The sequence below is a fragment of the Geotrypetes seraphini genome, chromosome 12 (genome assembly GCF_902459505.1).
Source record: "Geotrypetes seraphini chromosome 12, aGeoSer1.1, whole genome shotgun sequence".
Taxonomy (NCBI): Eukaryota; Metazoa; Chordata; class Amphibia; order Gymnophiona; family Dermophiidae; genus Geotrypetes; species Geotrypetes seraphini.
In genome coordinates this window covers 76,173,552-76,197,819 of record NC_047095.1, presented here as the reverse complement: position 1 = coordinate 76,197,819, position 24,268 = coordinate 76,173,552, and the positions used below count along the sequence as shown (strand labels likewise).

The following is a 24,268-nucleotide window of genomic DNA, read 5'->3' as shown; positions in this document are numbered from 1 at the left end:
AAGAGCGGATAGCGTAGCTGGTTTTAAGAAAGGTTTGGATAACTTCCTGGAGGAAAAGTCCATAGTCTTTATTATTGAGAAAGACATGGGGGAAGCCATTGCTTGCCCTGGATCGGTAGCAAGGAATGTTGCTACCCTTTAGGTTTTTGCCATGTACTGGTGGCTTGGTCTGACCCAGTAAGGCTATTCTTATGTTCTTATACTCCAGGGATTGAGTCGGCATAAAATTGCTCTTTTGGGAAATTTATACTCCAGCCTGATCACTCCAGCCAGATCACCTGATCCACTGCGCACCAACCCTCAGACAACAAGGGGCTCTGATCAGCCAGTCATCCAAGTAGAGATGCACCTGCAGTCCCATCTTACACAGGTGAGCTGCTACCACAACCATCATTTTGGTGAAGATGCAAGAAGATGTTGCCGGCCCATAGGGAACAGCTGAGAACTGATAATGATTTTCCAGAACATGAAATCTGAGAAACTTCCTGCCAATCCCTGCACCGACTGAAGAACTGCCACACCTTGGTGTTGAATTGCGTAGCCATGATATCCATCATTGGGCGGCCCCACGAGTGAACTATCAGGTCGATGGCCTCCATCCCGATTCACCACAGAACATGACAGCTGAGTGGGGGTAAATGGTCAATACTCGGACTGGAAGAGCGTTACCAGTGGGGTGCCGCAGGGCTCGGTGCTTGGACCCGTGCTCTTCAACATCTTTATAAATGATCTGGACATTGGTACATTGGACATTGGTACGACGAGTGAGGTGATTAAATTTGTGGACAATACGAAGTTATTCAGAGTAGTGAAGACGCAGTGGGGATTGCGAAGACTTGCAATGTGACTTAATCAGGCTCGAGGAATGGGCATCAACATGGCAGATGAGGTTCAACGTGGATAAGTGTAAAGTGATGCATGTAGGTAACAAAAATCTCATGCACGAATACAGGATGTCCGGGGCGGTACTTGGAGAAACCTCCCAGGAAAGAGACTTGGGAGTTATGATCGACAAGTCGATGAAGCCGTCCGCGCAATGTGCAGTGGCGGCGAAAAGGGCGAACAGAATGCTAGGCATGATAAAGAAGGGGATCACGAACAGACTGATTTTATGAGGAATTGCACAGCCCACTTGTACTATAAGAATTCAATGTGTTCTCAGTCTTCACTTGCTGGCAGAGAAGCGTAAACCCATGCATCTGTGTCGGACTGAAAGGATGATAAAGAACTGACATTTCTGCTGAAACCTGTCCACCTTGAGAGGCCATGCTGGTAGTGAAACTACTGACGGCATAGCTTTCAGCTTCACAGATGTGCGCAAACTTCAGTGGCATGACAAATCCATGTACCACGACTGGAGGACGTTTCTGTAGCCCTTCCAAAAAATATTACGATGTCTGGTCATTGAAATGTAGCACCAAGGCTACAATCACCTCCGAAACACTCCCCTGAGCCTCCTTTTTTCCAGAGAGAAGAGCCCCAGCCTATCCAACCTCTCGGTAAGAGGGCTGGAACACTGCCCATACGCCGAGAGGTTGGATAGGCTGGGGCTCTTCTCTCTGGAAAAAAGGAGGCTCAGGGGAGATATGATAGAGACCTTCAAGATCATGAGGGGCATAGAGAGGGTGGATAGGGACAGATTCTTCAGACTGAGGGGGACAACAGGTACGAGGGGGCATTCGGAGAAACTGAAAGGAGATAGGTTCAAAACAAATGCAAGGAAGTTTTTCTTCACCCAAAGGGTTGTGGACACATGGAATGCGCTACCGGAGGAAGTGATCAGGCAGAGTACGGTACAGGGATTCAAACAGGGATTGGACAGATTCCTGAGGGATAAAGGGATCGTGGGATACTGAGAGAGGTGCTGGGATGTAACACAAGTATAGAAAGCTAACCAGGTAATAAGTATAGAAAGCCAACCAGGTCGTGCATGTGCAAGACCGGAGGGTTAGGACTTTGATGGGAAGATAGGACTTCAATGAGAAACCAAGGTGGAAAGGGGGCCCCTTCTGGTGATTCAGACAGGTCGTGACCTGTTTGGGCCGCCGCAGGAGCGGACTGCTGGGCAGGATGGACCTATGGTCTGACCCGGCGGAGGCACTGCTTATGTTCTTATGTTCTTAAATTGTTGCCCTCTCAAACCTTTATAAGGTTTGGAAGCAAAAAATAGAAGGAGCAAGATCTGGTGAGTAGGTGTATTGTCTTTGCACTGAAACCCCCAAATGCATCAAAAATCCATTGTTTTGCAAAAAGAGAAGTTTCAAGTTTTATTTATATTTGATTAATCGCTTAATTAAAATCCCCAGCTTCCTTCTTCTTGCAATGCCTCCTTTAATCAGCACAGCAAGCTACAGTAGTATTCTGTATTAACTGTTTGGCCCCTTAGAAGATAGTCTGTCATTATAGCAGATTCCTGCTGACTTTTGGGTCTTGAATTTCTTTGGCCTTAGGGAACCTGAGTGGCGCCACTGCATAAACTGTTTTGTCTCAGCATCATAGTGGAGTAACTAGTCATTCCAAAATGTTGGCACCAACTCACTGAAAATCAGCTTGGAATGTCATTTCTCATCGGCATTCAAACATTTGGGCACCCACTTGTTTTTCATTTTTTTCCAATTCTTTATTCATTTTTTCATCTTACATCAAGTGTACAATATTACATCAATTGAATCATACACATCACTTGAAATTCTTTCTATTAACATCTTAAATACATAAATTAAGCCCCTCCCCCCCTCCTTTTCCACAAATATTGTAAATCAAGCATATCATACATGTTATATTCAAAAATATTGAGTAAACCAATAATATAATTATATATCACCCCCTTCCCATTATTATATTATACTTTTAGTGTAAAAAGGTGTCTAATCATTACAATATGTTATCAATGGCCCCCAAATCTTTTTAAAATTATTATAATTCCCTTTTTGTATGGCAATTGTTCTTTCCATTTTGTATATATGGCACAACGAATTCCACCAGAAGGTGTAATTAAGTCTGGTGTAATTTTTCCAATTACTGGTGATATGTTGAATGGCAACTCCTGTCATTATTAGTAAAAGTTTATTATTGCTTGACGAAATTTGACTTTTTGTTCTCATAGACGTCCCAAATAGAATTGTATCATATGATAGAGCTACATGGTTTTCTAATAAACAATTAATTTGAGACCAAATTGATTTCCAAAAGGCCATGATACAGGGACAAAAGAATATTAAATGATCTAGAGTCCCTGCTTCCAGATTACAATGCCAGCATCTATTAGACTTAGAGCTATCCAACTTTTGTGTTCTAACTGGGGTCCAACTTTTGGGTTCTAACTGGGGTCCAACTTTTGTAATCTAACTGGGGTCCAAAATGCTCTATGTAACAAAAAGAACCAAGTTTGCCTCATAGATGCGGACATTGTACATCTCATTCTCCAAGACCAAATTTGTGGCCATTGAGATGCAGAAATTTGATGCTTAATCTCAATGCTCCAAATGTCTCTAAGACCAGTCTTTGGTTTTTTATTCATATATCCAGATATCAATTTATACCACTGTGCGGCCTGGTGTCCCAAGAAATCCGCCTGAAAGCATAAGAATTCCAGACTATACCGATTGCTAAGATTTTTCCATTCAGGGAACCCCTCCTGAATAGCCTGCTTCAGCTGCAACCATTTAAAGCTTTGTGATTTGTTTAAAACCATATTTATGTTGCAACTGTGAAAAATCAAGCAGTTTACCATTTGAAATAACATCATTTAAAGTTCGTATACCTGCAATAATCCAATGCTTCCATACGATTTTAAAACTGCCAATTTGAATCTTGGAGTTTAGCCAAATAGATTGATTTGTTGATTTGTGTATTGGGATAGGTGATAAATTGCTGACATAACGTAATGTTTTCCATGTATCCATCAATATTCTATTCTCTTTATATATTCTAGGCATTTTTACACTGAGAACATGAGATAAATGTAAAGGAAGCATGAGTCACCATTCCAAATACAGCCAATCTGGGATGTTTTCCATGAGCTCTGGGAGGATCCAATACATACCCTGGCGTAAAATATAAGCTTGATGATACCTATAAAAGGTTTGAAAATTTACCCCACCCTCCACAATTGATTTTTGTAAAGATACTACGGCAATTCTAGGCATTTTACCCAGCCAAACAAATTTTATAAGAATACTATTTAATTTTTTATAAAAGGACCCCTGAGGACAAGGATCCAAGATGGCGTTTGGTACCTGTGACTGGTGAGACGCTGTAAGAATCACCGATTGCTTCTTTCGAATTTTAGTCTGCTTTTTTTTCTACGATGCCGAAGAGACGGGGTAAGCGCTCTGCTGCAGCCTCGCGGCACTCTGAAAATCCCCCTCTTGCTTCCATCAAGCAAATTTTGCAGCGTCTTCAGAGGGAGCCTATAATTTCGTGGAGTCGCCCGCTGGACCCTGCGGCGCGGAGTGATGCTGACCCAGAAGTCCAAGAGCTTGACACCACTCTGAGCCCCGATCGAAGGATTCCACCTCCCCCGCCGCTGAGCGCTAGCTCACCACGTGAAGGGAGTGAGCCAGAAGTAGCAGCACTCCCCGACCGAGAGGCTGAATCATCTGGGAGCCAGCAAGGAGAAGTCTCGATGGACTATGGTGAGCTGTCAAAGCTCAAGGTTAATAAGGCAATGGGGCCTGACAACCTGCACCCCAGGGTGCTCAGGGAGTTGAGTGATGTCTTGGCGGAGCCGCTGTCCGCGCTCTTCAATCTCTCCCTTAGCACAGGCAGCGTCCCGTTGGACTGGAAGACGGCTAACGTCATTCCACTCCACAAGAAAGGCTCAAAGATGGAGGCAGCAAACTACAGACCAGTGAGTCTCACATCAATAGTGAGCAAATTAATGGAAACTCTAATCAAACGCCAATTGGATACGATCCTGAATGAGGAGAATCTACGGGATCCCCGTCAACATGGATTTACTAAGGGGAGATCCTGCCAATACAACCTGATCGGCTTCTTTGACTGGGTGACAGGGAAGCTGGATGTTGGGGAGTCCCTGGAAATCGTATACCTGGACTTTAGCAAGGCATTCGATAGCGTGCCACACCGCAGGTTGCTGAGCAAGATGAGTTCTATAGGATTGGGCGACACATTGACTAAATGGGTTGGGAACTGGCTTGAAGGTAGGCTTCAGAGGGTGGTGGTGAACGGCACCCCCTCCGAGATGACGGAGGTGATCAGTGGAGTGCCCCAGGGCTCGGTCTTGGGCCCGATCCTATTCAACATCTTTATAAAAGACTTGGCAGAAGGGCTCCAAGGTAAAATAACATTATTCGCCGATGACGCCAAACTAAGCAATGTAGTGGGCAAAAGCACAACGGACAAAAATTCAATGCCCGACAACATGATGCACGACCTACTCCTACTGGAGCGCTGGTCTAGGACCTGGCAACTCAGCTTCAAAGTCAAAAAATGCAAAGTTATGCACCTGGGCAACCAAAATCCATGCAAGACTTAATGGCGAGATCCTAACAAGAAGGTAGCAGAACGAGACTTAAGGGTGATCGTCGGTGAGGATATGAAGGTTGCCAAGCAAGTGGAGCATGCTTCATCCAAGGCAAGACAAAATATGGGTTGCAGCCGTAAGCCTGAAGTCATTATGCCATTGTATAAATCCATGGTGAGGCCCCACCTGGAATACTGTGTGCAATTCTGGATGCCGCATTATCGCAAGGATGTGCTGAGACTGGAGTCGGTCCAGAGAATGGCCACCCGGATGGTCTCAGGACTCAAGGATCTCCCGTACGAAGAACGGCTAAATTAGCTATACTTGCTAAATTAGCTATACTTGCTCGAGGAGCGCAGAGAGAGGGGAGACATGATCGAGATGTTCAAGTATCTCACGGGCCGTATCGAGGCGGAGGAAGATATCTTCTTTTTCAAGGGTCCCACGGCAACAAGAGGGCACCCATGGAAAATCAGGGGTGGGAAACTGCGCGGTGACACCAGGAAATTTTTTTTCACTGAGAGGGTGGTTGATCGCTGGAATAATCTTCCACTTCAGGTGATTGAGGCCAGCAGCGTGCCTGATTTTAAGGCCAAATGGGATCAACATGTGGGATCTATTCACAGAGGAAAGATAGGGGAGGGTCATTAGGGTGGGCAGACTGGATGGGCCGTGGCCCTTATCTGCCGTCTATTTCTATGTTTCTATGTTTTTATGTTACCAGCGGATAGGAGACCAGTGGGAGGAGAAAACCCGGATCGGCAGACAGAAGGCAGTCAAGGTGAGCCGACTTCAACTTTACATGAGCTTTCCTTTCAACATGTAAAACCGACTCTTGACTCAATATGGGACTTGGTTTCCAAACTGGGAGACTCATTAACTAAACAGATTAAAGAAAGTGAAAAGAATTTAAGAATTCAAAAACATATAATAGAGGAAAATAAACAGGAAATTTCCAACATGAAAGTAAAAGTAGGAGAAATTGAAAAAGAAGTAATAATGATTAAGCAAGTTCAATCTACAATAATAAAAGATAATCAAATCATTTGAAGAAAATTGGAAACAATGGAAAATATTTATCGAGCCAATAATCTGCGCTTGCTGAATTTTCCAAAAGTTTCATCTATAAACCCAAGGGAAATGATAAAAAGGTACTTCATGGAGATATTAAATATCCCCGAGGACTCAATACCTCCCCTCACTCGGATGTACTATTTGCCTACCAAAGTAATGGATCAGCAAGTGGAGGATCAGAAACAGGTTGAACAGGAACCTCAATTAGATTTAACAACAATTTTGGAAGTATCTGATAAAGATTTGGCTAAACCAGCAACTCTTCTATTATCTGTGGCATTATTGCCAGATAAAGAATGGATATTAAAAATGTTTTTTAAAAATAAAAATAAGGAGTTCTGGGTTTGAAAATTCAAGTATTCCCAGATGTTAGTAAAGAAACTCAGAATCGTAGACGACAGTTTCTTTTGCTAAAATCAGGAGTTGCGCAGTTGGGTGGTGTTTTCTTTTTGCGCTTTCCATGTAAATGTATAGTAAGGTATCGTGATAATAAATATGTGTTTTTTGAACCGGCCCAACTTACAGCTTTCTTGACGCTGAAACGCCTGGAAAAGGAAGGAACAACAGTGGACTTGATCAATAGAATACAAGCTCCTTAACCCAGACACTAGATATCTTTTTCTTGTATAGTATTTATTATTTGAATTTCCTTAATGTTCACTCATAAATTCTTGGATCCAATATGAGGACTTGAGACTGTTTGAATAGAGAATCTATTGTGAAAAATTATTTTTCTTTTTAAAAATATGTATAATCAGATAATCTTTCTGTACAAAATGTTTGATTTTGTTAAAATGTAAAACTGATAAAGTAAAAAAAAAAAAAAAAGGACCCCTGAAAAAAAACTGGTATCATACTCATTTGATAACAAACCACAGGCAATATCATTTTAATAGTTTGGACTCTCCCCCACCAAGAAAGATGTAGAGGATTCCATTGCTCGCACATTTCTGTTACTTTTTTTAATAAAAAATTTTCATTCTCCTTCACTGTGTCTTCTAGTGTGTTTTTTATTCTAATACCTAAATATTTTAATCCATCTTCTTTACATACAAATGAGAATGAATCAAATAATCCTTTAGTCAATGCACATTAAGTGGAAGAATTTCTGACTTGCTCCAATTTATCTTATATCCTGAAAACTTTCCAAATTTCTCTATCAATTCAAGTAAGCATGGAATGGTAGTTTCTGGATTTCTCAAATAAAGCAGTATATCATCTGGATAAGCAGAGATTTTATATTCCCAATCTGCACGAGGAATACCCTGTATCCCCTTTGCCTGTTGAATGGCTAATAACAAGGGTTCTAAAACAATATCAAAAAGCAAAGGAGATAAGGGACAACCCTGTCTAACCCCCCTCCACATATTAAAACGCTCTGATAAATTATTATTAATGTATAATCTTGCACCAGGGGAGTTATACAACGTCTGAATCATTTGTATAAATCCTGAACCTATACCAAACCATTCTAATGCCTGATACATAAAAGTCCATTCAACTCGATCAAAGGCTTTCTCCGCATCCAAAGAGACAGAGAAAGCCGGATCATTCATGTTTTTTGTTAAATTTAGCATATGAAAAGCCAATCTAGTATTGTTAGAAGAATGTCTCTTAGCAACAAATCCTGTTTGGTGCATATCAATAATAAAAGGGAGAGGCTTAGCCAATCGTAAAGCCAGTATCTTAGCTAAAAGTTTTCCATCAACATTGATTAACGAGATAGGCCTGTAGTTTGAAACCAAAGTGGGATCTTTGTTTAGCTTTGGCAAAACAATTGTTAATGATTCTGCCATAGTACCTGTAATGCAACCTTTAGTCAATTGAAACTGATATAAATTTAATAAATAGGATAAAAGGGTACTTTGAAATGATTTATAAAATTCTACAGTAAAACCATCACCACCTGGAGCAGATCCAACTCTAAGAGACTTCATAATAATAATAATAATAATAACTTTATTTTTCTATACCGCCATAGTCAGGCGACTTCTAGGCGGTTTACATTGTAAGAAGGCTGGACATTCAGCGAATAACAAGTACAGTACAATACTAATACAATACAATAAATCCACATATAATACAGTAGAGTGAGTCTAAATACAATACCATACAATAAGTTTAAATACAGTACCGAATAAAGAGTCTAGATGCAGTACAATAGTCTAAATGGTAAACTTACATACTAATTGGAGATCTAAGGGTAATGAGTGTCTGAAAGATTTAGAACCTCCGTGAGAGGGGTCTTATTCAAAAATTCTAAACCATCTTTTTCCCTATCTCCATAAGGCTCAGAAGAATATAGGTCTTTATAAAAATTTAGAAACTGTCTTAAAATATTTTCAATTTTAGTATGTGTTTCTCCATTTTCATCCTTTATGGCAATAATTTTTGTTCTTCTTTTCTTTAAGATAATTTGCCAATAATCTTCCCGCCTTATTTGAGTTTCCATAATACTGATTTTGTTGGGAAAACAAATCTTTCTTTACAAATTTAGAAGATATCTCATTATATTTGCCTTTTGCTTTTAATAAAGCCTGTAGGGCATTTTGCTCCCATTTATCGACTAATTTATTTTCCAAATGTTTAATTTCTTTTTCCAAATTATAAAATTGTTTTTTAAGTTGTTTTCTAATATATGCTGAATATGAAATAATATTACCTCTCATGGTAGCCTTAAATGCATCTCATAATGTTTCTATTTTAATATCTTCTGAGGTATTAAGTTGGAAAAATGCAATCATTTTTAGTTTAAATTCTTCAAGGAAATTTGAATCCGCAATCAAAGTATTATCAAATCTCCAAACAAACTTACTATAATCTTGCTCATCAGACTGTAACTCAATCCATACACCACCATGATCAGATAAAATGATCTATGGTGGCTTTTGTCACTTTCTGAACTATTAGATTCGAGACAAAAATATAATCTATTCTTGAAAATGAATTATGGACCTGTGAACAAAAGGAAAATTCCCGATCATTAAAATGAAATATACGCCATAAATCTATTAAATTACAAGATTGTGCCAAATTGTTTAATCCTAGTGACTTCATAATTTTACTTGTTTTTTTATCCATTAATGGATCCATTACAGCATTGAAATCTCCAGATGTAACCAGTGGGAGTAGTAATTGTTGTAGATTCTTTAAAAATTCCATTTGATTCGTATTTGGGACATACACATTGAACAGTTCCAGGGTAGTATTTTCCATGCTCATTTTAACATGTACCCACCTACTTAAAGGATCTGAATCAATCAGCTGAAAATTGGCTGTACATTTTTTATTTATTAATATTGCAACCCCAGCTTTCTTGCCAACTGCAGGGGCAAAAAAATTTTGTCGAACCCAACCCCCTTCCAATTTTCTTGATTCTATCATTGATAGGTGTGTCTCCTGAATAAAATACAAATCAGCATTTTGCTGTTTTAGGAAAGCTAACATTTTTTTTCCTTTTTTTTTTATGATTAAGGCCATTGAAATTTCAATGAAAATATCTTAATCTCCATCTACTTCCAAATGTATAATCCACCAATGATATTTAAATTTATTAAATTTAATATGATTAGACACCATTACACAGATAATAATCAATGAAAAATTAAATTGATCTACTTCATTCCCATCAATCCCTATCCTCCCATCTCTGATTTTGAAAAATTCCCTCCACAATCCCCCACATAAATTGATTTCCTTGGAACCCATATAGGATTAGTAATCACAATACCCCCCTCAGGCAAAATTCCATCACTTCTTTCTCTTACAATATTTGAAAATATTAGATTTATTCATAATGCATTATGAAACAAATAATCCCTCTATAAACCCTTGCTATAATGTAGTCTTAATTGTCTATAATATAGAAGTTTTTCATAAATCCCATTTTAAAAATAATCCAATTAAATCAAGTTTTTAAAATCATATCTTATTACCATAAATGATTTACAATCTTTTGCAAAAGAAGAAATGATATATATATGATCTTTATTATATAGACAATAGTCATAAAACAACCCTTAAACTTTCATCATAAAAAACTATTTCACTTTATATGCCTATCAAATTAACATTGACATTAAATCAATTTACTTTTACCATTTAGTGAAGTCTTACTCAGTAGAAATCAAGTCTGAATTTATTGAACCTTTAAAGTCAAAGATAAGAAACATCTTTCTTATTAAACAATTCATAATTTCAAAAGATAGCATATGAATTTTTTTCCCTTTTTCTAAAATCCTTTAAGTAAAATTAGTTAATCATCTCTATAGAACAACTTCATATAACAGAATTTAACTTCTATTAAATAATTCATATTTTTGAAAATTTCTTGTATATTCTTTTAAGTTTTACTATGACCATCCCAATAAGCAGAAATATTGACTCCTTTTTACCTTTTGACTATTCCACTGACTATTTCAACCCATATTAGAACATCTTTTCCTTCAAATAATATATATTTCATTAAAATGAAGTTACCATCCTTCTAAATCATTACTATAAATAATAATTTTAGTCACTAAATCAATCATGTAAATTTCCCCTAGAACATCAAATAAAACACCATTAAACAATAATAATATCTTCCTTCCTTAAAATCATTGTTTTAACCTCTTCCTCCTAAATTAGTAACAAATAACTCGAAAATAAATTCATATATCTGAAATTAAACACCATACTTCTTTTATTATTTAAAGTAGTGTTCTTCAACCTTTTTACACCCGTGGACCGGCAGAAAAAAAAGAATTATTTTGTGGACCGGCAAACTACTAGGACTAAAATTTAAAAACCCCGTTTCCGCCCCATCTCCGCGAGCTCGGTCCCCACAAATCATCTGATCCCATCCACACAAGCCTCAGTTATGATTTTATATTGAATGTATTTTATTAAAGTATAAAAAGAAACAATATTCTGTACAATTGTCATTTTATAAATGCAAATAATTCAGAGCAAGGATCAACAAAACCCCTGTCTCCCCTCCCCTTCACATATATCCCCTCTACTATCAAGAAAACTGAACAAGCCAAATTATTTCAGAATGCTACACAGAAATATCATGCTAACAGAATACTGCAGTCACACATGACAGGAATAGTTTTAGGGAAGTGCAACTAGGCAACTGCCCCCTGGTCAGAGAGTGCCCTAAGCCAGCTGGAAGCTAAAGAAGCACTGCCTGGGTTTTGCAGTCCCCAGTTATGTCTAACACCAGCTCTAGCAGGATATATATTTCAAATCTGATATATTCTAATCACAAAATAGAAATAAAATTATTTTTTTCTACCTTTTGTCGTCTCTGGTTTCTGCTTTCAATCTTCTTTTCACTCTCTTCCTTCCAGCGTCTGCCCTCTTTGTCTCTTCAATCCAGCATCTGCCCCTTCCATCCACTGTCTGTCCTCTCCCCCTTCAATATGGTATCTGTCTTCTTTCTATGCCCCTCTCCCCTTTCCATCCAGCTTGTACCCCCTCTCTCCTTTTTACATGATTCATTCCAGCTTCACTGCTCTCTTCATTTTTATCTCTCCTACACCAGATCTATCATCATTGTCCCTCTCTGCTTATTTTTCTGCTGACCCCTTCCTATCATCAATCTCTCTACTTTCTCATGCCTGTGTCTCCCCTTCCCCTCCTCTAATCTCTCTGCCAGCTGTTTCCTTCCTTTTTTCATTCTCCCTTCCCTCCTCCTCCTATCCAGCAGTAACTCTCTTCCCTTCCTCCCCTCCCAGCAGCATCTCTCCTTCTCCCTCTCCAGTAGCAGCTGTCCCTTTTTTTTCCCTTGCCCTCAAGCTTCCCTCCAGGTCCAGTAGCAGCTGTCCCTTTTTCCCCTTCACCCAGCAGCTTCCCAGACTCCTTTCCCTCCTCCCCTCCCAGCAGCATCTCTCCTTCTCCCTCTCCAGGTCCAGTAGCAGCTGTCCCTTTTTCCCCCTTACCCAGCAGCTTCCCAGACTCCTTTCCCTCCCACTTCCCAGCAGCATCTCTCACTCATTCTCCCTATCCAGGTCCAGTAGCAGCTGTCCCTTTTTTTTTCCACCATGCCCAGCAGCTTTCTCCCCTCCCAGCAACTCTCCTTACTTGCCAGCGCTGCGATTCAGTAAGGCAGCCCCGGGTCCTTTGTTGGGTCGCACCGCCTCTGAGGAAAGCGGAAGTTGCATCATCAGAGGCGGCCCGACTCAGCAAAAGCTCCAAGGCTTCCTTCTTCAATCGCTGCATTTGTAAGGAGAGCCGCTGGGAGGAGAGAAAGCACAGTGTGAGGCTCCCTATTATCTCTCCGGCCCTGCGCGAAGGACAGCTCCTCGATCTTGCCGGACCTGCGTGGACCGGCAGGAAATTGAAGAAGTTGATCTCGCCGGTCCTGTGCGGACCGGCAGGAATTTTCTGCGGACCGGCAGTTGAAGAACTGTGATTTAAAGTATAATCTGAATCAAACTGAATATTTAACTCATTAGTTTCAATATACACCTAATAATTTTTAAAATAGTATAATTTTTGTAAGAACTTTTAAATTCATTACAGATTAGTCTTCGCCCTAAAATTTATTTAACTAAAGTCAACTTCTTAAATAAAGTCATATTCAAAAAACCATATAATATCGTTTCAAAAATGAGTATATGCAGCTACACAACCTGACAAATAAAAATTAAGTATATTAGAATTACTTTCTTAAAAATAAAAGCCCAAATTAGTCAAATGGTACATTACAAATGTGCTTCTAATTCTTGGTAAGTCACTTGTTCACGTTCTGAAATATTTTCATCTGTAAAATGTCAATTTCAATATGAAGAGACTTCTTTATCATTTTTTTTATAAAGTTCCAACTTTTACTTAAGCCTAAACACTCTGGATCCATTCTTAAATAAGAACATATTTTCCTGTTTCCAATCTTTTGTAACATTTTATTTTTGATTATCTATTCTTTGAAATCTTTAAAATTTTTGGAATTCTAATGGTTCCTGGCCAAGATTTCTTCTGTAGATTCAAAGTATTTATATGAACATTTTTGTTTTCTATCTCCTCCAATACTTTCCTCCAGATACAAATTTATGTACTCGCTTTTCCTAAATTAAGAGAGATCATGTACTTATCAGTCCATACTCATTGCCAAATCTTGAAACTTCTTTCATAAATTTCTTCTGTTCTTCATTATCTGTTTCTTTTATGTATTCCTTCATAAGCATGACTGAGTGTTTTTCCAGATGATCTTCACTTTCCTCTAAAGCAGGGGTGTCCAATGTCGGTCCTCGAAGGCCGCAGTCCAGTCGGGTTTTCAGGATTTCCTCAATGAATATGCATGAGATCTATTTGCATGCACTGCTTTCAATGCATATTCATTGGGGAAATCCTGAAAACCCGACTGGACTGCGGCCCTCGAGGACCGACATTGGACACCCCTGCTCTAAAGCAACAGAGAGAAAAGCCTCTCAGAAAACTGCAGAACTGTACTTTCCATTTTATTTTTATCCAAATCTTTTGTTGATTGATTTCCCAAAACCTACATGACAATTACAAAGTCCAGGTTGTTCAAGTTAATTTGTTTTAAATAGACATTGGCTCAGAATTTACCAAGAAGTCTTTTAACTTCTCCGGATCTTCAAAAAATAAGGATTTATCTCCACTTGTTACTCTCATTTTTGCAGGGTAATACAAACCATATTTGAATCCTTTTTCTTTCAATTGAGGTCTCAACATGAGGAATTGCTTTCTCGTATTTGCCGTGTTCTTAGCGAAATCAGCCACAAATAACAGTTTGGACCCCTTATAATTTAAATTTCTGTCAGCTTTGGCTAAGTTTAAAATATCTAAAGCCTGCTGAAATCTCAGTAATTTAAAGATCAAAGGTCTTGGTCTCACTTGACTTGCTGACCGTTTTAATGGAATCCTGTGTGCTCATTCTATTTCTAGGGGATGGTTTAAGTTTAACTGCAATAGTTTAGGCAGGTTTTCTAGAAATTGGACAGCATTACCCCCTTCCAAATTTTCAGCTAATCCAATAATTTTTATATTCTTTCTTCTACCTCTATTTTCATATTCTTCAAGTTGTTTCTTTAATTCCTGCACAGTTAAACTGTCATTTTTGCATCGTATCTCAGAGAGTTCCAATCTCTCCATCTTGTCTTCTAAGGTCGTCATTCGCTTATTAGCTACTTCCATTTGCCGGTTTAAGTTTGACATTTCTTCTTTCACTTCAGTTATGCTGTTCGCATTATCTTGCAGCATCTGCTTTATACACCGGAATTCAGCCATTATTTCCTTTTTACTTAAAACTTCTGTTTCGTCTCCCAGAAGAGGAACCTTTGATGGCGTCAACTGTTCTTGGTTTGGCATTTTGCCGCTCCTCTTGCCACAAAACCCAACTCATTTTTAGTTTGCCGTGTACTAGCCATGCTTCCACACTATATCTGACACAGCGGGTATGAAAAAAATCAGCAAAACCTTTCAATTCTGTCAAACTGTTGCCCGGGTTAGAGGAGAGTCGCGATCACTCCTCCATCTTATGCGCACGCCAAGCCACGCCCCCTCTTGGGGACCCTCTTGGCTGACAGCTTCTGCATACCTAGCTGCTCATGGATTATACACGGTACAGTCCCTTGATATCTGTAGTGTCTTAGCAATTGTTTTAGCCGATATGTGCAGATCTGCCAAAATCAGGTCATGGACATAAGTCAACAACTTCAGGAGTTGACACTGTTTGAGGCCTCCCAGATCTTCTTGCCTCTAAGGTTTCAAAATCTTCATGCTGAAAGTTTGTACATCACTTCTTCACTGTATAGTATGATGGGCATTTGTCACCAGGGCTGTGGAGTCGGTAGATAAATGTTCCGACTCCGACTCCTCAGTTTTTTGTACTTCAGACTCCGACTCCAGGTACCCGAAATTTCCTCCGACTCCGACACCTCGACTCCGACTCCGACTCCAACTCCACAGCCCTGTTTGTCACTCAATTTTTACATCATAAATTCATGGATTTCCTGTGCAGTTTTCTTCTGCGGGAATAGGAATTTAATGACGGCTTGGAGTTCCATACATGAAAATTTCACACTTTTCGTTGACATGGTTCAATCAATGACCTGAAACAGTGTCAAAACATAGCATTATGATTCTGCAAATTGGCACTTTGCAAAATAAAATAAGTCTTTTCAGCTATAATGGCAAAATAATACTCAGAATTTAGGAAGTTGGTTGAGCTGAGAACTTTTCAGCACCCTTGTATAATCACCCCTAAGTTCCACTTATCTTTGGTGCAATGCTCCTGTACTGTAACGCTCTCTCGGGGTTTTGTATCCTGCTATGACTCCTGTGGCAAACTGCTATTCACTCTAGGACGTATTGTCTGAGGTACAATCACTAGATTCAAAGAACATCTGTAGAATTGTCCTAGTACCTCTTGCAATCCAATGCTTTTGCATATGATACTGCTTGTGCCAGACCCTTCTGAAACTCCAGCTGGTGTCCTGGAACAGCTCCTAAACCCATCTCACCCTTCTCCGTGTTGCCTGTTGAAAAGAAAGTAGATGACAGTCACCAACAACTTGGTTGAGGAGTTCATTAGTGAGAAAATAACTTGCATAAGAACAAGCTAAGTAAACAATTAAATTATTTCTAGTCCCTTTCTAGCTACAGTACAATTTTGATGCCAGCGTGCTGACCATCATATCTGCTCAGGCAAAGATTCAGCTACCCGCTGCCCTACAGTTTTCCAACAGCTGTTAATTTCTCAGGGCTCATACTCTGGCACAGAGAGGAATGGCAATAAGCGATTACACTAATAACAGTGAGAAATCATTTGTGATGCCAAAGCGCACTCCTGCTCGGTGACCGGGTTAGCAGCGGGGCAGGAGCGCGGAAAGCTCACTCCTGCCTGCTGCACCTCTGGACCACCAGGGATCGGCAGAGGAGGACAGGGTGCAATAATTCTGTGAGGGTAGAGTACTCCGCGATCGATGTTTTGGGCACCCCTGTTCTAGAGGCTGATAAGGCCGACGAGCCAAAGATAAGGTGACCATACGTCCCGTTTTGAACGGGACAGTTCCATTTTTGGATCCCCTGTCCCGTTGTCCCTACACACAGCTTCGGGACACCAAAATGTCCTGTTTTCAGGAACAGCTTCCCAAAGCTGTGTGCGGGGACAACGGGACAGGATCGCTTCCTGTCCCTCCCTGCCGCACCAAAAAAAAAAGCCTCCCTCCAGGCCCTGATTTAAACCTCCCTCCAGGTCCGCCGCCACTGCTCCTCTGCTTACCTCCCTGATGCTAATCGCACCCAGAAGCCTTCTTCCCGACGTCAATTCTGACGTCGGAGAGGACGTTCCAGGCCAGCCAGTCAGCGATTGGCTGGCCCGGAATGTCCTCTCTGATGTCAGAATTGACGTCGGGAAGGCAGCTTCGCAGGGATGTAAGCAGCGGCGGCGGACCGGGGGAGGTTTAAATCAGGCCTGGAGGGAGGCTTTTTTTTTTCCCGCGGTAGGGAGTGAAGGTGAAGGAGGTAGGAGTGAAGGGTCACTACTCCGACTGGAGGAGGGTCACGAGTGGTGTTCCGCAGGGCTCGGTGCTCGGGCCGCTGCTATTTAATATCTTCATAAATGATCTAGAAACAGGAACGAAGTGCGAGATAATAAAATTTGCGGACGACACCAAACTATTTAATGGAGCTCGGACTACAGAGGACTGCGAAAAGTTGCAAAGGGACTTGAACAAATTAGAAGAATGGGCGGCAAAATGGCAGATGAAGTTCAACATTGAAAAATGTAAAGTATTACATGTGGGGAGCAGAAACTCGAGGTACAACTATACAATGGGAGGGATGTTATTGAATAAGAGTACCCAGGAAAGGGACTTGGGGGTAATGGTGGACATGGCAATGAAGCCGTCGGCACAGTGTGCAGCGGCCGCTAAGAGAGCGAATAGAATGCTTGGTATAATCAAAAAGGGTATTACAGCCAGAACAAAAGAAGTTATCCTGCCGTTGTATCGGGCGATGGTGCGCCCGCATTTGGAGTACTGCGTCAAATATTGGTCGCCGTATCTTAAGAAGGATATGGCGTTAGTCGAGAGGGTTCAAAGGAGAGCAACACGTCTGATAATAGGTATGGAAAACCTGTCATATTCTGAGAGATTGGAGAAGCTGGGTCTCTTTTCCCTGGAGAAGAGGAGACTTAGAGGGGATATGATAGAGACTTACAAGATCATGAAGGGCATAGAGAGAGTAGAGAGGGACAGATTCTTCGAACTTTCGAAAAATAAGAGAACAAGAGGGCATTCGGAAAAGTTGAAAGGGGACAGATTCAAAACAAATGCTAGGAAGTTCTTCTTTACCCAACGTGTGGTGGACACCTGGAATGCGCTTCCAGAGGACGTTATAAGGCAGAGTACGGTACTGGGGTTCAAGAAAGGATTGGACAAATTCCTACTGGAAATGGGGATAGAGGGGTATAGATAGAAGATTACTGCACAGGTCCTGGACCTGTTGGGCCGCCGCCTGAGCGGACTGCTGGGCACGATGGACCTCGGGTCTGACCCAGCAGAGGCATTTCTTATGTTAGGTAGCTGGCTTTGGGGGGAGGGGGGGAGGTAGGCCGGCAGGCAGGCTGGCTTTGGGGGAGGTAGGCCGGCAGGCTGGCTCTGGGGAAGGCAGGCAGGCTGGCTTTGGGGAGGTAGGCAGGCAGGCTTTTTGGGAGGGGGTGGGACAAAGGCTGGAAGGCAGTGAGGGGGGCATAGGAAGGAGGGAGGAAGGAAGGAGCGAAAGAGGCAGAGAAAAGGGGGAGTTGTAAGTAGAAGAAAGACTAGAGAGATAAAGGCTTGGACCAAAGGGGAAAGACAGGAGGCAGAAGCAGGACTTTGGGAGGTGCAGACAGAGGGGGAGAGACCCTGAGGAAGAGCAAAGAGAGGCAAGATCATAACAGGAGGGAGACGTGGAACAAAGGTACAAAGGAGAACTGACACTGGATCTGGGGGCACAAAGGAAATAGGAAGGAGGCGCTGGGGACTCCAAGGACATAGGAAGTAGGCGCTGGGGATGCTAAAGACATAGGAAGGAAGCACTAAGGACATAGGAAGGAAGTGCTGGGGACGCTAAGGACATAGAAAAGGGCACTAAGAACATAGGAAGGAGGCGCTGGGGATGCTAAGGACATAGGAAGGAAGTGCTGGGGACGCTAAGGACATAGAAAAGGGCACTAAGAACATAGGAAGGAGGCGCTGGGGATGCTAAGGACATAGGAAGGAAGTGCTGGGGACGCTAAGGACATAGAAAAGGGCACTAAGAACATAGGAAGGAAGGAGGGAGGGAATAGAAAGGAACCATTGTTGGGCCTGAGTGCAGAAAGAAATGAAAAAACAGATGCACAGACAGGACTCATGAAATCACCAGACAGCAAAGGTAGGAAAAATGATTTCAGTTTTGAGAATTTATATCTGTTGTCTAAATTTTCCACTATATTTATCTATTTTTCTATAGTTACAGAGGTGACATCTTTGAAAAAAAAAACCAAATCTAAATGAAAATTAACATTTTATCTGCGTCTAGGGTGCTTTGTGTTTTTTTTAGATTTTATGGTAGCCATTATGAAATAATAAGGTGAAAAATGAATGGAAGAAATGGGGGGGGGGGGGGTGAGAGTCTATGACTCCTTGAGAAGAGCCAGATGGGAGGAGGGCGAGCCAGGGCGCATGCGCACGGGCCTCGACCACTGGCCTTACCCGGGGGGGTGTTGAGGAGCGTCACTCGGAGGCCGCTGCCGCGGGCCGCGTCCCGCAGCCGCGCCGCCTCATAGGCGTAGGGCCAGGCCACCTCCACCGCCTGGAAGCCGGCGGCGGCCGCGGCCCGGAAGCGGTCCGGCAGCTCCGCCTGCTCGCGGAAGAGCCACGAGAGGTTGGCCGAGAAGCGCAGAGGCGCCATGCGGAAGCGGCGGGTGTGGCGCGCGCGGCCTGGGCGGGGCTTCCCTTCCGTGGCCGCGTCGTTCATTCCCTCCCTCTGAGGAGACGGAGGCGGAGGCGGGAAGCTTTGGGCGGCCACAATTACAGTTCCCGTCGCTCGCTTGTCTTACTTTCCGTCGATGGGTGGGGGGCAATTTTGATGCCCCCCTGACCGTTTCAGGCCCTAGGCACGTGCCTATGGGGTTAGCCCTGCCCCCCTTCCTTCCTACATGAAATGCATTGTAAAGCGTCTCTAGGAAGAACTGCCCTCACCTGCCTCGCTCTGTGTCGTCCAACTTTAATACAACAAAAAACGTCGATTCAACACGTATTGTAAATGTTGTTAGGTAGAAGGGGTTCATTCATACCAACAGGGACAGAAAAAGACTGTAGACAAAATCATAAAACATAACGGAAAAAAATAAACCTACACAAGTGCCCTAAAAAAACTCCCTACAATTATAGATAACTTTCATACATCAAAGTATCTTTTATCGTTTTCTTCAATATTCTTAATATAATTCAAGATATCACTTATTAAATCTGTCCCAAACACCTACAATATGGCAATCAGCTCAGCTATAAGCATGTAAACTTCGTGAAGCTGCGTGACTTGAAAAACCGAAAAAGCAAATATCACTCATCTGGCCGTGTGAAACTTCATAGTCCCGACAGAAAAGGCTTTATCCCAGGACAAGCAGGCATGATATTCCCACATGTGGGTGACGTCATCTACGGAGCCCCAGCTTGATTAAAGATTCAAGTTTGCTACGCTGCACCACGCATGTGCATGCCTTCTTGCCCACTAGAGGGCGCATCCCCACCTCGTGGTCCTCAGTTCATTCTCTTCCGCGGAGCCAGAAGCCCTGTGGAAATTGTGCTCTTAGTTTTGCCTTCTGTCACCACGGCTGTGTCCTTTTTTCAACTCGGTCGCTGTGTTTTTTCTTGTTGTTCTTTTTATTTATTTCAGTTTTCGTCGGAAAAAAAAAAAAAACTTTTCCGTTCGGCTCCGGGGGCTCCCGGTAGCCGCGGCCGCGGGACCTCACCTGTTCCCGGCCGTTTTTTGGGCCCATGTCCTGTCCTGTGACGGGCTTTAAAAAGTGCACCCGGTGCGATCGGCTCCTTTCAATTACCGATCCTCACCGGTGGTGCTTGCGTTGTCTGGGCCCTGAGCACCCCACCGACACCTGTTCCCGGTGCTCCACTTTTCAGCGGAGAGCTCTCCGCCGCCATCAGGCTCGTATGGCAGAGCTCTTTGCAGTTGACCCCGCAGCGGGGAAGGCCTCAGCTTCGGCCCCAGCCTTGACCTCGGCCTCGACTCCTTCGTCCTCGCCCCGGGAGCCCCCGGCATCGAAGCCGGTGTCTTCAACCCCAAAGTCGGCGAAGGGTAAGTCCTCACTTCCTTCCTCAGTTTCAGCCTCGAAGAAGCCATCCTCGAGTTCCTCGGCGGGGGCGGGTGGGTCGTCCTCGGCCCCGCCCCGAGCGCCGAAGTCGGGTGCCCCGCGGGAATACTCGGTACCGAGGTCGCCCTCGAGGGAGCACCCGACGGCCCCGGATCTGCCGACGATGATGGGGGTTCCCGTCTTCCAGGACTTGCTCCAGGCTCTCATTGCCTCAGAGCTGTCCGGGGCCATGACGCACCTTCAGCAGGCTTCGGCCTCAGCTGCCCCGGCGTCGGTGACCTCGGTCTCGGTGCCCTCGACTTCGGGCCCAGGGGGGGTGTTGGCCTCGGCCCCGACCTTGCCCTCGACCTCGGCTGACCAGCCTGAGCGGAGTGTGCGGCCTCAGGACAAGGTGCGGTGGGTTCGGAGGATCTCTTCCTCTTCGTCCTCGTCGAGGTCCTCCCGGGGTTCCTCCCCCTCGGGTTGGCCTCGGGCGAAGCGTCGGTCGAGGAAGCCCAAACGCCAACGGGCCTCACCTCGACGACGTGGTCGCTCCTCGCCGACCAGGGCGGAGACCCTGCGGGTCTCCGAACTGCGCCTCAATAACCCGAGGCTTTTCCGTTCGTCTGAGGTTGAGTGCTCGAGGGACTCTTCGCCGAGACGGAAGGGGCGTGCCTCGGTGCCCCATACCCCGGGGACTTCCCGAAGGGGGTCCTCGGGGCATGGGCGGTCCCCGACCCCGTCCAGGTCGCTCGGTGCGGCTTCTTGGGGTTCGGGGTCTGGCACGGGGAAGGAACCTCGTTACTCTCGCGAGGCTTCCCCTTCCTTCTTGGCGAGGCGCTTGTCTCGATCTCCCTCTCCGCCTTCGAAGCCCTCCTCCTTCTCTAGATTTATTCTTGATATGGGAAGGGCTTTGGACCTTGATCTGGGAGCAGGATCAAAGTACACCAAGGAGTTTTTGGAGGAGCAGGATCTCCCCTCCCCGAGAGACGCCTCGGCTCCCTCTTAATAAGGTTCTGAACCAGACCTTTCTGAGGAACCTTGACTCCCCTCTTACAGTCACAGCGGTGCCTTCTAAGATGGAGTCCAAATATCGCACGGTTCCGTGCAAGGGCTTTGATAAGGCACAACTGTCCCACCAGTCCCTACTGGTGGAGTCAGCTTTGAAGAAGTCGCAGCCTTCCAGAGTCTCGGCGGCGGTTCCCCCCGGACGGGAGGGACGGACCTTGGACAAGTTTGGTCGTCGCCTCTATTCCAACTCTTTGATGGCGACCAGGGTCCTAAATTACGCATTCACCTTCTCGTCTTATTTGAGACAGATGGTGAAGTCGTTGCCGAGGTATTATGGAGTCATGCCGGATTCCCATAAAGAGGATTTTGGGGCTTTTATGTCCAATTTGTCTCAACTGCGTCTCTACCTCTTCCATGCGGTGTATGACGCATTTGAGCTCGCCTCTCGTGTGTCAGCCTTCGCGGTGGCCATGCGCCGCCTGGCATGGCTCCGTACCCTGGATATGGACCCGAACTTGCAAGAACGTCTGGCCAATCTTCCATGTATTGGCTCAGAGCTGTTTGATGAGTCCTTGGAGGCGGTGACCAAGCGTTTGTCTGAACACGAGTGCTCTATTGCCTCATTGGTCCGTCCCAAACCCCGGGCTCCGCCGCAGAAGCCGTTTAGACCTCCTCCGCGGTGGTACCCGCAGAAGTCGACGCCGGCCTTCTCCAGGCCTCCGCCCCGACGTCCCCAGCAGCAGGGCAGAGCGTCCCAACCAAAGCCTCAGGCGCAAGGGGCATCTAAACCCGCTCCGTCTTTTTGACGGGATGCGCGATTGGGGGCAGGCCCCCTCCGCATAATTGAAGGACCCCCTTCCTATCGGAGGCCGATTGCATGCCTTTCTTCCAGCCTGGGCCGAGATCACGTCGGACGCTTGGGTGCTCCGGATCATCTCCGAGGGCTACTCGCTGAACTTCTTATCCATGCCACCGGAACATCCGCCGGGGGCTTCTCTTTGCTGTCGAGACCAGCTTCCTCTTCTCCTGTCGGAGGCCAGGTCCTTGTTGGGCCTTCGGGCGGTGGAGCATGTGCCCCCGAACCAAAGGGGACGGGGGTTTTACTCCCGTTACTTTTTGGTCCCGAAGAAGACAGGGGACTTATGCCCCATTCTGGACCTCCGGAGGCTCAACAAGTTCCTTGTCCGGGAGAAATTCCGTATGTTGTCCCTTCCAGTCCTGTACCCTCTGCTAGACTCGGGGGACTGGCTGTGCTCCCTGGACCTGAAGGAGGCTTATACGCATGTTCCGGTGCATCCTGCCTTCCACCAGTACTTACGGTTCCAGGTGGGGGAGTTGCACCTCCAATATCTAGTCCTTCCCTTCGGGCTGGCCTCGTCTCCTCGGGTCTTTACGAAGTGTATGGTGGTGGTCGCGGCTGCCCTAAGATCCCAGGGGCTGCAGGTCTTCCCCTACCTGGACGATTGGCTGATCAAGGCTTCATCCCGGGAGGGGGTTATCTCAGCGACCCGACAGACTATCATTCTTCTCCAACGTCTGGGGTTCGAGGTAAATTTTCCCAAATCACAGTTGTGCCCGGCTCAATCCCTTCAGTTTATCGGGGCCGTGCTGGACACAGTTCGCCTTCGTGCATTTCTGCCCTCGTCGAGACTGGAGGCTCTGCTTCACCTGGCCCGTCAGATTCTGCTGCAGCGCTCCGTCTCTGCGCACCGGCTGATGATTTTACTCGGCCACATGGCCTCGACAGTTCATGTCATGCCGTTTGCCCGATTGCATCTGAGAATCCCTCAGTGGACCTTGGCCTCCCAGTGGCGTCGGGATCGAGACCCGCTCTCCCTTCCTGTAACGGTCACTCCTTCCTTGAGACGATCGCTCCATTGGTGGACCAACTCTTCCAATCTTTCCGGGGGTTTGCTCTTTCTCGTCCCTCCGCATCGCAAGGTCCTGACCACGGACTCTTCGGAGTACGCGTGGGGAGCTCACCTCGACGGTCTGCGGACTCAAGCGCTATGGTCGGCGGAGGACCGTCTTTCTCACATCAATGTGTTGGAGCTGCGTGCCATTTTTCTGGCAGCCCGAGCCTTCGGTCATCTGCTGCGCAATCAGGTGGTCCTGGTATGGACGGACAACCAAGTGGCAATGTATTATGTAAACAAGCAAGGGGGAACGGGCTCTTGGTCCCTGTGCCGGGAAGTCTTGCGCCTTTGGGAATGGGCGACCTCCCAGAACATCTTCCTGCGGGCGGTTTACATTCAGGGAGAGAAGAATTGTCTGGCCGACAAACTCAGTCTTCTCCAACCGCACGAGTGGTCGCTAAACTCCCGAGTTTTGCGCGAGGTCTTCGACCGCTGGGGGACGCCTCAAGTGGATCTGTTTGCCTCTCCGGAGACTCACAAACTGCCCCTTTA

At 44.5% G+C, this 24,268-nt stretch overlaps 1 protein-coding gene across 1 annotated transcript in view; it reads right to left on the bottom strand.

Moving 5' to 3' along the window:
- The window catches only part of HYI (hydroxypyruvate isomerase (putative)), a 28,959-nt gene extending 9,469 nt beyond the window's left edge, over window positions 1–19,490 (bottom strand). The window contains exons 1-2 of the mRNA XM_033916163.1: window positions 19,252–19,490; window positions 15,939–16,050 (exon numbers count right to left, since the gene is read on the bottom strand). Of these exons, the coding sequence (XP_033772054.1) occupies window positions 15,939–16,050; window positions 19,252–19,450 (311 nt within the window). The 5' untranslated portion in view covers window positions 19,451–19,490. The remainder of the gene's footprint in view (window positions 1–15,938; window positions 16,051–19,251) is intronic.
- Window positions 19,491–24,268: the final 4,778 nt, after the last annotated feature.